General features: G+C 50.7%; 1 protein-coding gene across 1 annotated transcript; it reads left to right on the top strand.

Moving 5' to 3' along the window:
• Positions 1-21: 21 nt before the first annotated feature.
• Positions 22-13272, top strand: EMC1 (ER membrane protein complex subunit 1). The gene is made up of 23 exons (XM_069949050.1): positions 22-200; positions 1115-1239; positions 1313-1378; positions 2404-2494; positions 3201-3329; positions 3568-3694; positions 3776-3925; positions 5765-5935; positions 7089-7160; positions 7250-7294; positions 7379-7501; positions 7577-7673; positions 7779-7895; positions 9415-9614; positions 10420-10569; positions 10786-10947; positions 11278-11397; positions 11490-11627; positions 11720-11893; positions 11983-12193; positions 12395-12479; positions 12609-12738; positions 12819-13272. The coding sequence occupies exons 1-23, from the start codon at positions 112-114 to the stop codon at positions 12996-12998; spliced, it is 2952 nt and encodes a 983-aa protein (XP_069805151.1). The 5' UTR covers positions 22-111; the 3' UTR covers positions 12999-13272.
• The last annotated feature ends 1851 nt before the right edge of the window (positions 13273-15123 follow it).

The raw sequence follows: 15123 nt of genomic DNA, 5'->3' as shown, positions 1-15123 counted from the left end.
CTATCCGCGGATTCCCTCAGGTTCAGCTCATCTCTATGGTGTAGAGGGGACGCTCTATCCCTTGCCCGGCTCTTTGTGGTGTTCTGGAGGAGCGGCCGTCCTCTCGCTGTCATGGCGGCTCTGGCTCGGCTCGGGCTGCTGCTGCTCTCTGTGTCTCTCGGCGCCGCCGTCTATGAGGATCAAGTGGGGAAGTTTGACTGGTGAGTGCGGGGCGGAGGGGGAGAACTGTGCCCGGGGGAGAGCTCCACACAGCCCGGTCCTGGCCGCTCTCCTCCTCCGGTCATATGTGGTGGATGAGGATCAGGCCGGTAACACACACGTCATAGCGCGCCCCCCTCCCCGGTTATTAGTGTGGCATGACGTCATGGGGGATGGGCCCTGTATGTGGGGGGCACGGCTGGGGGATGGGCCCTGTATGTGGCGGGTCACGGCTGGGGGATGGGCCCTGTATGTGGGGGGCACGGCTGGGGGATGGGCCCTGTATGTGGGGGGCACGGCTGGGGGATGGGCCCTGTATGTGGGGGGCACGGCTGGGGGATGGGCCCTGTATGTGGGGGGCACGGCTGGGGGATGGGCACTGTATGTTGGGGGGCACGGCTGGGGGATGGGCCCTGTATGTGGGGGGCACGGCTGGGGGATGGGCCCTGTATGTGGGGGTCACGGCTGGGGGATGGGCCCTGTATGTGGGGGGCACGGCTGGGGGATGGGCCCTGTATGTGGGGGGCACGGCTGGGGGATGGGCCCTGTATGTGGGGGGCACGGCTGGGGGATGGGCCCTGTATGTGGGGGGCACGGCTGGGGGATGGGCACTGTATGTTGGGGGGCACGGCTGGGGGATGGGCACTGTATGTTGGGGGGCACGGCTGGGGGATGGGCCCTGTATGTGGGGGCAGTGATAAATGAGGGGGGGGTCTTGCAGTGAATGTCTGCTGACGCCCCTCCCTCCTCCTCATGGTGACACCCCTCCCCCCCTCCCCTCTGGTTCATGTCCCCCTCCCTTCGGGCTGCCGTCCCCCTCCTCTCCGCTGACGCCCCCCTCTGGCTGCCGTCCCCCTTCTCCTCGTGGTGACGCCCCCCTCCTCTGGGTTACGTCCCCCTCTCCTTTGCGTTGCAGGCGGCAGCAGTATGTCGGACGGCTGAAGTTCGCTTCTCTGGAGTCCGGACAAGGAGCCAAGAAACTCATCGCCGCCACCGAGAAGAACATTATTGTAGCTCTGAACTCTCGCACCGGCGACATCTGTGAGTACCTCGTCTTTTATCCCTCCACCATGGTGGTGTTTGTGATGTCACTGAATGTCGCTCTCTGTTACAGTATGGCGTCACATCGATAAGGACACAGCAGAAGGTGCGGTGGACGCACTGCTCATGTATGGACAAGGTGAGTGTGCGCTGCGTAGTGACCGCTCCGCTGCATTGTCTATTGGAGTCTGGAAGAAAGCTCAGGCTTCATCGCTCAGCCCTCCTTGCTTTATACTGCAGTCCTGCTTCTTCAGAATGGCTGCTGTGTATAGTAAAGGATATGAGGACATTGCTCCATTTTGGAATGTCGTGCATTATTCTATTTGTTTCCTTACTGTCCTGAATGCTGACAGTTTCCCTTTGATGAGGCCTCCTCGAGGCTGCTGTACCACTTCTCACCACATCGATAGTCTTAAAGGGGTATTCCACTTTTGATATGTTGCTGCCCATGGAGAACAACAGTTCATTCCATACTTTTTGTTAACATCTATTCAGTCTCCTTCCCCCAGTTTTCAGCTGCTGCTGTCTGCTGAAAGAGCCTCCCTTCTGAGACAGCTGACGTGAACAAGTCCCTGGCAGGCTGTGTTTGCAACATTGTAGCTTCTTTATAATGCTGGGAGGGATATACTGAGGTCAGGTAACTGTTGAACTCGCTGTGATTACCCCTCCCAGCATAACAAAGGAGCTACAAAGTTGCAGATACAGCCTGCAGGGTCTTGTTTACAGCAGTTGTCTCAGAGAGTGGAGAAGGATAGAGCAGCTCACACACAGATGTTTGTGTGTTCAGTAGAAAGCAGCAGCTGAGAACTGGGGGAAGGAGACTGAATAGATAATAGCAAGTATGGAAGGAATTGTTAGTCTCACCATGGGCAGCAACATATCAAAAGTTAGGGTGGGTTCACACTACGGAATTCGCGCCTTTCCACCGGCTCCATAGACACCATTCTGTGGGCTGTCGTATTCCGCTATCCGCCGAGAGAAGTGACATGCTTCGGGGCCTCCCGGCGGGCAGCCAATCCGTGCGCTACCCTACTCATGCCACTTCTTATTTTATTCAGAACAATCTTATTTGCCCATATATATATATATATATATATATATATATATATATATATATTTGTACTTACATTAGAACACAGCCGATCACAGCGCCTTCTTTTTCAGATGCCATCACTGTCTCTGGTGGTCGTGTTTTACGTTCCTGGGAGGTGAACATTGGGGGTCTGAATTGGGAAGCCCTTCTAGAGCCCGGCAGGTAAGAAGCTGTGACCCGGGAAGATTTGGCTATACCACATAGTTACTATAAGATCTGTATCAGCTTTGTGAGCTCTGTAGTCGGGTATGGCTCAGCTCAGGCTGGATTCACACTACGTTTTTGCAATCCGGGTTTTGCGAAAAACTGATGGAAAAAACTGATGCATCTGTGTGCATCCGTTTTGATCCGTTTTTCCATTGACTTCCATTATAAAAAAGAAAACATCCATTTTTATTTAACAGACACAAAAATGAGGTCAACTACGTATTTGTGTACGTTAAAAAAAACTGATCTGTTTTGATCCCCTTTTTTTATAATGAGAGTCAATGGAAAAACGGATCAAAGCGGATGCACACAGTTGCATCAGTTTTTTGCAAAAAATGGATGAAAAAAATGCATTACAAAAACGTAGTGTGAACCCAGCCTTACCGGCTTGCAGCCCCTTCAAACAGATAAATAGACCTCAGCATCAGCTGACAGGAACAGAGCCCAATAGAGCCCTTTAACTTTCCTGGGGTCCGTCAAGTTTTCTGCTTCATGTAAAGGACAGATGTTCCATGCAGAGCTTTCTGTACGGTTATCTGTTAGCTGATTGTATGCCGGAGCCTGACGCAGCGCCCCCATCCCGTCTCAGACCTCATCCTGGGATCAGCAGGCTCCGCTCTTTGCTGTTCCTCTCACGTGTTTCTGTCTCGTGTCTCTGTAGCTTTCAGGCAGCCGGTTTTGTTGGATCTCAGGACACGGCCCGGTACATTGCGGTGCTGAAGAACTCGGCGTTGTCTCTTCATTATCTGTCCAATGGGCACCAGAAATGGTCTGAACCTCTGCCAGACAGGTACGAGCCCTGGGCCTCCATTAGAAGGGATGTAGTTGTAGTATGTACCTGCACGGGGGTTCTCTTACATGGAGACAATATTCCTTAGACTGCCCCCCCTCCCCCTGTGACAATCATTGTTGTTTATAGGCATCTTTTAGTTTCTAACATCTCCTCGACTTCTCCCCTAAACCAGTAGGAGGCGCCATTATCAGGGTAGTTGTGGTTGATGTTTCCACTCTTGCGTTTCTCCCCCCAGCGGCTCGGTGCAGTACCAGCTGCTGCACTCCGCCTATAAAGGAGTGGTATACGTAGTTGGGATTGTCCCCCATGATCACATCCGGATCCTGACGTTTAGCGTGGAGGACGGATCCATCAGTCAACAGGTGAGCTAGAGACAGTCAGCAGCCAGCAGTCACCCTGGAGGTCATGTTGGAACCTGACCACTCTCTATGGTGTCTTCACAGGTGCAGGTGCCTGCTCACTGGCTCAATACCCTACAGGGGACATGTGGGGTCATCTCAGAGAGTGTCCTGGTGTGTGTGGATACTGTCACCACCTCCCTCCATACCTTGTCTCTGCTGACTGGAGAGGAGACCACCCAGCATCACCTGCAGGTCAGATACATCCCTTCACCAGCACAGCCTCACATTGTGTGAACAATGCAGACATCTTCTTTCCAGCCTGAAATTAGAACAACAGCTTCCTGTATATATGTGCCAGACTATATAGTGTTAAAGATGATCGTGTACAGTATGTAACTGTGCGGTGATAGTTCGGCCTACTCTGTATGGTACATGGCGGCTGGTGTGTGGGTGATGCCACTGTGTTATGTTATGTTAGGCTCCTCTGTATGGTACATGGCGGCTGGTGTGTGGGTGATGCCGCTGTGTTATGTTAGGCTCCTCTGTATGGTACATGGCGGCTGGTGTGTGGGTGATGCTGCTGTGTTATGTTATGTTAGGCTCCTCTGTATGGTACATGGCGGCTGGTGTGTCGGTGATGCCGCTGTTATGTTAGGCTCCTCTGTATGGTACATGGCGGCTGGTGTGTGGGTGATGCCGCTGTGTTATGTTATGTTAGGCTCCTCTGTATGGTACATGGCGGCTGGTGTGTCGGTGATGCCACTGTATTATGTTAGGTTCCTCTGTATGGTACATGGCGGCTGGTGTGTCGGTGATGTCGCTGTTATGTTAGGCTTCTCTGTATGGTACATGGCGGCTGGTGTGTCGGTGTTGCCGCTGTGTTATGTTAGGCTCCTCTGTATGGTACATGGCGGCTGCTGTGTTATGTTATGTTAGGCTCCTCTGTATGGTACATGGCGGCTGGTGTTTCGGTGATGCCACTGTGATGTTAGGCTCCTCTGTATGGTACATGGCGGCTGGTGTTGTGGTGATACAGCTGTGTGATGTTAGGCTCCTCTGTATGGTACATGGCGGCTGGTGTGTCGGTGATGCCACTGTATTATGTTAGGTTCCTCTGTATGGTACATGGTGTCTGGTGTGTCGGTGATGTCGCTGTTATGTTATGTTAGGCTCCTCTGTATGGTACATGGTGTCTGGTGTGTCGGTGATGTCGCTGTTATGTTATGTTAGGCTCCTCTGTATGGTACATGGCGGCTGTTGTGTCGGTGATGCCACTGTATTATGTTAGGCTCCTCTGTATGGTACATGGCGGCTGGTGTGTCGGTGATGCCGCTGTTATGTTAGGCTCCTCTGTATGGTACATGGCGGCTGCTGTGTTATGTTATGTTAGGCTTCTCTGTATGGTACATGGCGGCTGGTGTGTCGGTGATGCCGCTGTGTTATGTTAGGCTCCTCTGTATGGTACATGGCGGCTGGTGTGTGGGTGATGCCGCTGTGTTATGTTAGGCTCCTCTGTATGGTACATGGCGGCTGCTGTGTTATGTTATGTTAGGCTCCTCTGTATGGTACATGGCGGCTGCTGTGTTATGTTATGTTAGGCTCCTCTGTATGGTACATGGCGGCTGGTGTGTGGGTGATGTTGCTGTGTTATGTTATGTTAGGCTCCTCTGTATGGTACATGGCGGCTGGTGTGTTATGTTAGGCTCCTCTGTATGGTACATGGCGGCTGGTGTTGTGGTGATACCGCTGTGTTATGTTAGGCTCCTCTGTATGGTACATGGCGGCTGGTGTTTCGGTGATACCGCTGTTATGTTAGGCTCCTCTGTATGGTACATGGCGGCTGGTGTCTCGGTGATGTTGCTGTGTTATGTTATGTTAAGCTCCTCTGTATGGTACATGGCGGCTGGTGTCTCGGTGATGTTGCTGTGTTATGTTATGTTAGGCTCCTCTGTATGGTACATGGCGGCTGCTGTGTTATGTTAGGCTCCTCTGTATGGTACATGGCGGCTGCTGTGTTATGTTATGTTAGGCTCCTCTGTATGGTACATGGCGGCTGGTGTTTCGGTGATGACCTCTGTTATGTTATTTTAGGCTCTAGGTGTTGAGGCCATCGATGACATCACTGAGCTCAGCGTTGTAACGGCTCCACATACTACAACCGGACCAACCCAGCCACAGTTCTTCCTCCAGATCTCTCCAAGACGCTTCCTTCTAATGCAGTACAGAGATGGCATCCTCACTCCACTGCGGGACTTCTCTCAGGTGAGGCCCCCCCCTTTCTCTCCTACTCTATACCAGTATCCCATGTACCTGAGTCTGACTGCCAATCTAATGACCTGAACTGCTGAATTCATAGGGATCTTTTGGGATCTGGGAGGCTTTCAGTTTGGGCCAGGTCACCTCTGGACCCCCATATAGTGTTAGATGGGAAGTCCCATGAAAATTAAAAACAGGCAGGCCAGTGGGGGGTGCGAGAAATTAATAAACAATGTATACTTACCTGCCTCTGTGGCGCCAGTCCCGCTGATGGCCGCCAGCTGTCATTTTGTGCCTGCCTCTTCCAGCTACAACATCACGGCCCGGCTTAGCGATTGCCAATGTCCCTCCCGGCCAGGTACATGATGTTACAGCTGGAAGAGCTGCAGGAGGCAGTCAGCTGGACCCGGGAGAGTCGCTACAGGGCACAAGGACAGGTATTCTTGGTTTTTTTACTGCATTCCCACTGCCTTTCAGCTTTTTTTAATTTTTTTTTATGCCGGTAGACTTCTCCTTTAAAGGGATACTCCAGTGGAAAAAAAATATATTTTCAAATCAGCTGGGGTCAGAAAGTAATAGATTTGTAATTTACTACTATTTAAAAACCTCCAGTCTTCCAGTTCTTATCAGCTGCTGTATGTCCTGCAGGAAGTGGTGTATTCTCTCCAGTCTGACACGTTGCTCTCTGCTGCCACCTCTGTCCATGTCAGGAACTGTCCAGAGCAGCAGCAAATCCCCATAGAAAACCTCTCCTGCTCTGAACAGTTCCTGACATGGACAGAGGTGGCAGCAGAGAGCACCGTGTCAGATTGGAGAGAATACACCACTTTCTGCAGGACATACAGCAGCTGATAAGTACTGGAAGACTGGAGGTTTTTAAATAGTAGTAAATTACAAATCTATATAATTTTCTGACCCCAGTTGATTTGAAAGAAAAAAAAATAATTCGAGTACCCCTTTAAGCTGATAACTAGCAGTACCGTTTTTCACCTGGGACTATTTCTCATAAGCTTTTATACAACAGCGCCCCCAATTATAACACATCACAGCTGCTGCTCATCATGTGCCTGTTATAGGACTGGAAGGGCAGAGCGGGTCAGTCTTGGGCTGATGGCAGCGATTTCCTGGCAAGCTGTGTAACCTTTCTCTCTTTTTCTAGGCTTATCTGGTCACATTTGCTTCCACTGGTGACAAGTCTGTGGCTGCAGTTCTGCAGTGTAAGACGGATGCGGTGAGTGCGCTGTGTACACTAGTGCCCATAGTATGAGTTACAGGTGAGATCATCTTATGTTATTTAACCCTTTGTCTTCTACAAAACAGAAAGTCCCAGAAGTGGAGAATCCTTCCGGACTGAGCTGCTCGGAGGTAACTGCACCTTTATAATACATATAATAACATGTAATATATAATACTCGCTGCAGCCTGTAGTACGATGTGTGGTCTCTGCAGGACGCCTGGTCGTGTCCCGGACAGACCTTCACCATCAGCCTGTACATGGCGGACAGCGGCCGCAGGCTCCTGGACACCACCATGACCTTCACTCTGGAGCAGAGCTGTGTGAAGCCTGACGCGGTGAGTGCCGCCATTGCTTTGCCTCTCCGCTATATGCTGCATTCATCCTCTAACCTGGCTTCCTTTGTGCTTTAGTTGTATCTCCAGCTGTTCCTGAAGAAGGATGACTCTGTGGGCTATCGAGCTCTGGTGCAGACTGAAGACAACCAGCTCCTGTTCCTGCACCAGCCGGGTGAGTCTGGACTCCATGCTTATTGTATATCATCACATCCCTCGTAGGAGTCGTGTATAGCAGATTATAGTCTAATAGTAACTTCTGTTTCTGTGCGACCATCAGGCAAGACCTTGTGGCTGCGAGAGGAATCATTGGCCGATGTCATCACTATGGAGATGGTTGATTTGCCGCTGACCGGGGCCCAGGCTGAGCTAGAAGGAGAATTTGGGAAGAAAGCAGGTACAGGCCTCAGCGGGGGCAGCACTGGGGCTGTGAGGGGCTCGGATATCTGTCTGGCTGCCCTTTACTTTCTGATTTCACTTGAAGTATCTGTTTTAAGGAATTTTCTTTTCCTTTTCTCATGCTTCCCTGGATCCAGCTATACAAGGTAACACTCATATGTAAAAGCAAATCTACAAAATCTTTCTTATTTAAGGGAAACCATGACCAGGTTAGACGGATCCAATCTGCTCATGTGGCACTTTAGTGCAGGGGGGCTAAGGATATAGGGAATTTTCTTGCCTTCATCCTCGCTGCCGTTTTCATGCAGTTTTAGGCTAATGGGGTGGTTTGGAGCATTGAGGCTGGGACTACTGCCCCCAGTGCACGGATCCGCCCCCGACCTGGCCCTCCTAATGTACATCAAGGAAGCTGGCCAGACCAGTGCTCTGCGGTGGTAGTCCCGCCCCCAGTGAACCGATCCACTGCCCTTATGTACGTCAGTGGAGCAGGCCAGATCGGTGCTCTGGGGAGGATTGACCCCCCGAGTGCTCTAAACTGCTCGATTAGCCTGAACAAACTACATGGAAATGGCACCAAGGATGAGCGTAAGAAAGTGTCCTTCATCCTCGGCAACCAGTGCACAAAAAGGGACATATCAGCAGGTTATCGGGGATATTCTTTTTCCCCCACATAAAAGAATCTTATAGAAATCCTACAAAGAAAACAGGGTTATGGTGACTTTCACAGGGGACAGATACCCCATAGATTAAAGGGGTTGTTCACCAAAAAAAAAGTCTTTCACATCAACTGGTGCCAGAAAGTGACATGCATTTGTAATTTACTTCTATTAAAAAAAAATCTCAAGTCTTCCAGTACTTATCAGCTGCTGTATGTCCTACAGGAAGTGGTGTATTCTCTCCAGTCTGGAGAGCAGGAAAGGTTCTATGAGGATTTTCTGCTGCTCTGGACAGTTCCTGACATGGACAGAGGTGGCAGCAGAGAGCAGTGTGTCAGACTGAAGAGAATACACCACTTCCTGCAGGACATAGAGCAATTGACAAGTACTGAAAGACTGGAGATTTTTTAATAGAAGTAACTTAAAGATGTCTGGCACTTTATGACACCAGTTGATTTGTCCTTTTTTTTTTTTTTTTTTTAATGAACTACCCCTTTAAAGTGAAAGAAGCCTTAAAGTGGTTGTCCAGAGAGCAGAAAGGATCTTGCCTGTTCTGCTCCATTTTGTGCCCTTGGCACGTTGTAGAAGTACAGCTTCTGCATTGAGAGAGTGTGGGTACCAATTCATATTACTGGCATGTAGGTGAAACCATTCCTATGCGCTGTATCCAGTAGCGACTTTCAGCTATCACACTTGGGCGCATAGATCGGTCACATGTCTTCATGGGAGTTGTAGATTTGCAGCCACTACAGATGAGGGAGCCCTGGCTGATGCTATGATGGATCCTCCTCTCACCCCCTCCAGTCCTTAGTGTGCCGCTCATCTCTTACTCTCCCCTCCATGTTTCTGTCCCCTGATCAGACGGCCTTCTGGGAATGGTGTTTAAGCGTCTGTCCTCACAGCTGATCCTGCTGCAGTCCTGGAGCGCTCACCTATGGAAGATGTTCTGTGACGCACGGAAGCCGCGCAGCCAGATCCGCAATGAGATCAACATCGACACGCTGGCCAGAGACGACTTCAACCTGCAGAAGATGATGGTCTTGGTGACCTCTTCTGGGAAGGTGAGGGCTCTGCGGGGTGCGGCCTTACCTGGGGAAATCTGACCTGAGGCCATGGATACATGGATCCCAATGATTAAAGGGCTGTTCCATTACATAGCACATCTGATGCAAAGTGAAAGTTCTCCATACATATAGTGATTTACTCTTCTCCTTCGTTTCTCACCTGATCACTATGACCAGGGCCGTATTTACCACTAGGCACCCGTGGTCCGGCCTAGGGCAGCACCTTGCAGGGGGGCAGCACCAGGGAGCAGTGGGAAAAAACTACTTTTTTTTTTTTTTTTTTTTTTTTTTAGTCTCCTACCTCCTGGTCAGACTTGCCAGTAAATCTGGTGACTTTTTGAGGGGGGTAGGGGTGGGGGAGGTATGTTCAGGCCTGCGATGGCTGTGAAGCCTGGAGCTATTACCTACCAATCGACCAATCCTGTGGTGAGAATTCCAACAGACAACATGCAGACGCCTCTAATCATTGATTCAATGTGGAAATTTATGTTATAAGGAATTAAAAACCATGAAAATGTGATTCAATGTTTTTACAAGTAAAGAAATGCATGTGGCCAAAACCACGCTCCCCCACGCTGGGGCGTCTTCAGGTTTTGTGCCTAGGGCAGCAGCAGCAGCTGTTAATACGGCCCTGACTATGACCTGTAGTTCAGCTTGCCAATCGCACATGCCCAGTCTTGCCGGTCGCACATGCCCAGCTGCGGCTCAGATCTTGAAATTGTCCACATAGTGAAACCCAAAGCGTTCCCTTATACAATGATGTATGTATCTTTATTGGAGACATTCTCCTCCTTCCCTGCAGCTCTTTGGGATAGAGAGCAGCTCCGGCAGCATCCTGTGGAAGTTTTACCTGCCAGGGGTTCGGCCCGCCGCCTCCTTCAAGCTGGTGGTACAGAGAACGACGGCGCACTTCCCTCACCCCCCTCAGTGCACCCTGCTGGTGAAGGACAAGGTGAGGACAAGGCCCTGCATACAGGCAGGAGCAGCAGAGCTGATAGAAGGTGCGCTCATTGCTGCTTTGAGTTACCTCAGCGTTTCAGTGATGCACCTTGGGTCAATGCAGTTGTCAGCTCTGCTACATCTGTACGTGTTTGGTTGTATATAATTCTACCTAATCCTAATTGTCACTTTTATCATTTGTTATAGAAAAATAATCTTTGTTTTCCAGAAAACAGCCATGACCTCCATCTATGTCTTTAACCCTATCTTTGGGAAGCTGAGCCAAATGGCCCCTCCACCTCTGCAGAGACCCATCCTCCAATCCCTACTGCTCCCTATAATGGATCATGACTACGCCAAAGTGCTGCTCCTCCTGGATGATCAGCATAAGGTGAGGCCGGATGGAGGGAGGACAATCATGTCAGTGTTTTCATGATTCAGATATCACTCAGCTTTCCTGGAGTCAGGTGCCGCTCAGGACTGTAGGAAAGCCGGGTGACAACTAACATGTCCACCATACAGCTTACATTCAGATATCACTCAGCTTTCCTGGAGTCAGTTGCCGCTCAGGACTGTAGGAAAGCCGGGTGACAACTAACATGTCCACCATACAGCTTACATTCAGATATCACTCAGCTTTCCTGGAGTCAGGTGCCGCTCAGGACTGTAGGAAAGCTGGGTGATATGATTGTCAAACAGCAATGTGTTCTCTGCTCTCCAGGTCATCACCTTTCCATCCACAAAGTACATTCTGCAGCAGCTGCAGGATGTGTCGTCCTCCATCTTCTTCTATCTGGTGGACTCGGAGAAAGGGAAGCTCACCGGACTTCGCCTACACAAGGTGATGACCTATGGGACCGCACTGGGGGTTTGTCCCGTTTCTTCTGGTGTCCCCTCCAACATGGGCCCTTCTTTTTCTTCTTCCTCTTGCAGGATCTTTCCACAGAGGAGATCTGGGAGATTCTGCTCCCCCCTGAACTCCAGAGGATCACAGTGGTGAGGGGGAAGCGTTCCAATGAGCATGTCCACTCCCAGGGGCGAGTCATGGGTGACCGCAGTGTCCTGTACAAGGTAAAGAGAGCCAGCAGCCCCCATACTATAGCAGACTAGCCTTATAGGGGGATATGATGCCCCTTGATGATCTGGATGTTTTCTTTTTGTAGTACTTGAACCCCAACTTGTTGGCATTGGTCACGGAGAGTACGGACACCCATCCCGACCGCTGCTTCATAGGAATCTACCTGATTGATGGAGTGACAGGACGCATTATCCACTCATCCGTGCAGAGGAAAGCCAAAGGTCCCGTCCACCTTGTGCACTCTGAGAACTGGGTGGTGGTAAGATCTGCTGTCTACTGCTCCCCCTTCTTGGTTATCCCCTATACACCTACCCAGTACAATGGACATCTCCATGTCTCCCCATTCAGTACCAGTATTGGAACAGCAAGGCTCGGCGCAACGAGCTCAGCGTCCTGGAGCTGTACGAGGGCACCGAGCAGTATAACAGCACCAGCTTCAGCTCCCTGGACAGGCCGCACCTGCCACATGTCCTGCAGCAGTCCTACATCTTCCCCTCCTCCATCCGCGCCATGCAATCGACAATCACCGAGCGGGGCATCACCAGCCGCCACATCCTCAGTGAGTATAGCGCCACCCCCACCCCATCATTGCCTTAGGTCAGTGTATACGTACAGCTCCTGGTGTCAGTATGGTGACTCCTGGCACCAGTGTCGTGCATGGCTTATACACCCTACTCGCTGTTGTCAGTGTTCCTCTTCTCTGCGGTCGTTGCTTCTTAGCAGGTAGTAAGTGACGCTCCTCTCTGGTTGATTTCCTCAGTTGGCCTCCCATCAGGAGCCATCCTCTCTCTTCCTAAGGCTTTATTGGACCCCCGTCGGCCTGAAATCCCAACAGAGCATACAAGGTAAGATGGTGCATCATGGTGGTACAGTGCCCTGTGACAGGGATGGGGGACTATGTGCCCCTGATAACACTTACTGTCACAATTGACCCTTTCAGACCTGGATCCATCATTTTTGTTGTCATTTTGCAGAGAGGAGAACCTGATTCCTTACACGCCTGATATTCAGATTCACGCTGAGCGCTTTATAAACTACAACCAGACCGTGTCCAGGATGAGGGGGATTTACACGGCGCCGTCGGGCCTGGAATCCACCTGTCTGGTGAGTGCTGTGGACGTGGGGTCTCAGGGGAGGTCACAGGGGTCAGTGCAGCAGGGTATAACGCTCCTCTCTCCCTGCAGGTTGTGGCCTATGGACTGGACATCTATCAGACTCGCGTCTACCCCTCCAAGCAGTTTGATGTTTTGAAAGACGACTACGACTACATGCTGATCAGCAGCGTGCTCATCGGCCTGGTCTTTGCCACAATGATCACCAAGAGACTGGCACAAGTAAAACTCCTGAACCGGGCCTGGCGCTAAGACGAGAGGGTGTAGAAGGCTCCAGCCGCCATCTGCAGAGACTCTCCAGCTCCCTCCATCTGATGGCTGCACAGCCGAGACTCTAAATGGACTCTGGGCCTAGGGAAGCGACTGAAGTAACTTGAATGTGTGTGACGCCCGTCTGCCTTCTCCATACTGCCGCCCTGGTGGACGGGCCTGCACTGGAGGCAATGGGATGAAACACTCTGTGGGTGAATGGATGAGTGATGTGGATTTTCCCTGATAATAAAGGAGATTTCTCTTCTGTGTTTAATCATTGTATAATACAAAGTTCTGCTCCTATCCCTCCGGATCAGAGACGCAGCCAGCAGGGCCCATTGCTGCGGCAGCTTCAGGGAGGCGGCTCGTGCGTCTACTCTCCCCCGTCACTGCTTGTGGAGCAGCGGAGAGGATGCTGATTGTATCAGTTCTCCAGACGCCTGGGAATTAAAGGGGAACTCCTTTTTTACCCCCAATCAAATGGTCAGGTATGCAAATTTGTAATTTACTTCTATTTAAAAGTCTCCAGTCTTCTAGTACTTATCAGCTGCTGTATGTCCTGCAGGAAGTCATGTATTCTCTCCAATCTGACACAGTGCTCTCTGCTGCCACCTCTGTCCATGTCAGGAACTGTCCCTAGCAGCAGCAAATCTCCATAGAAACCTCTCCTGCTCTGGACAGTTCCTGACATGGACAGAGGTGGCAGCAGAGAGCACTGTGTGTGACTGGAGAATATACCCCACTTCCTTCAGGACATACAGCAGCTGATAAGTACTGCAAGACTGGAGATTTTATTATAGAAGTAAATTACAAATCTATAACTTTCTGAAACCAGTTGATTCAAAATAATTTTCTGCAGGAGTTCCCCTTTAAAGGGCAGATAATTTATTCGCAGGGCATTTTTAAAAAAAGGTTACGACCGAAAGTTCAAAAACTACATTTCCCAGCATGCTTTTGATGTGTTTCTCATTATATTGGGCAGTGAGCCTTGTGGCAAAACTACAACTCCCAGCAACCCTTAGCTGCCATAGCATGAAAGGGGATTGTAGTTTTGAAACAGCTGGAAAGCACTGAGACCAATCAGTGTCCTGGTGCAGATACAACCCCCCCCCCCCCCACACACACAAACACTTCATGGCTATTATGGTTGTCCGGGCATGATGGGAGTTGTAGTTTTGCCACAGCTATAGGGCTGAAGCTTTCCCATCTCTGCTCTAGCTAATCTACAGTGGAGGATGGAGGACAGATGAGGCCTCCATGACTTCTTACGCTATTCTGTACTCAGCTGCCATGACAACATGTGTTTCTATAGTAACAGACAACAAACCTGATTCTGTAGTCATACTTCTGGAATAGGGAGTATGAAAGCAGAATCAGACTACTTCAGGCTTGTAGTCTGTTACCATGGAAACACGTAGGAACTATATACACAGAAGTCAGACATTTACTATTCTCTTGAGATTATGGAAGTGTTTATGAGGGGAATTTCGCCCTATTTGTTATGTTTTGCCCCCAGACTGTCGCCTCCCCCCTTTCCCCTTGGATGTGTGTGCGGTGTGAACGGATCTGAGATTAACGTCCTTCATAATTTATATAATTTTTGTTTTATTTCATCCCAAACCTGTCAATGCAAAATTCTCAATGTTTTTTGACACTGGAAAAAATTAGAGAATAAAACCTGAAAATTCTTTCTGCCTTCTCTGATGTGATGGTGGGACGCGTGCGGTGAGGTTCTGTAACGGGTGGGGCTCTGAAGTGAGGTTCTGCAGCAGGGGGAGTGGGTGCAGTGAGGTTCTGCAGTTGTCGGGGTGGGTGTGCTAAGGCTCCGCAGTGGGCGGAGTGTGTGCGCAGAGGCTCCGCAGTGGGCAGGGTGGGTGAGGTTCTGCAGTGGGTGGGATGGGTGGGTGAGGTTCTGTAGTGGGTGAGATGGGTGCGCTGAGGCTCCGCAGTGGGCGGGGTGGGTGCGCTGAAGCTCCGCAATGGGCGGGGTGTGTGCGCTGAGGTGGCGTGGTGGGTGCGCTGAGACTCTGTGGTGGGCGGGTTGGGTGAGCTGAGGCTCTGCTGTGGGTGGGATGTGCGCGCTGAGGCTCCGCGGTGGGCGGAGTGTGTGCGCTGAGGCTCCGCG

This window comes from Dendropsophus ebraccatus, chromosome 12 (assembly GCF_027789765.1).
Source record: "Dendropsophus ebraccatus isolate aDenEbr1 chromosome 12, aDenEbr1.pat, whole genome shotgun sequence".
NCBI classification, from domain to species: domain Eukaryota; kingdom Metazoa; phylum Chordata; class Amphibia; order Anura; family Hylidae; genus Dendropsophus; species Dendropsophus ebraccatus.
This window is presented reverse-complemented; position numbering and strand designations above follow the sequence as displayed.

Coding starts and splice junctions, on each gene's coding strand:
- EMC1 (XM_069949050.1), top strand. CDS start 112: ATGGCGGCTCTGGCTCGGCTCGGGCTGCTGCTGCTCTCTGTGTCTCTC. Junction 3,330..3,567: donor TCTGAACCTCTGCCAGACAG/GTACGAGCCCTG, acceptor TTCTCCCCCCAG/CGGCTCGGTGCAGTACCAGC. Junction 11,628..11,719: donor ACCGCAGTGTCCTGTACAAG/GTAAAGAGAGCC, acceptor TTCTTTTTGTAG/TACTTGAACCCCAACTTGTT.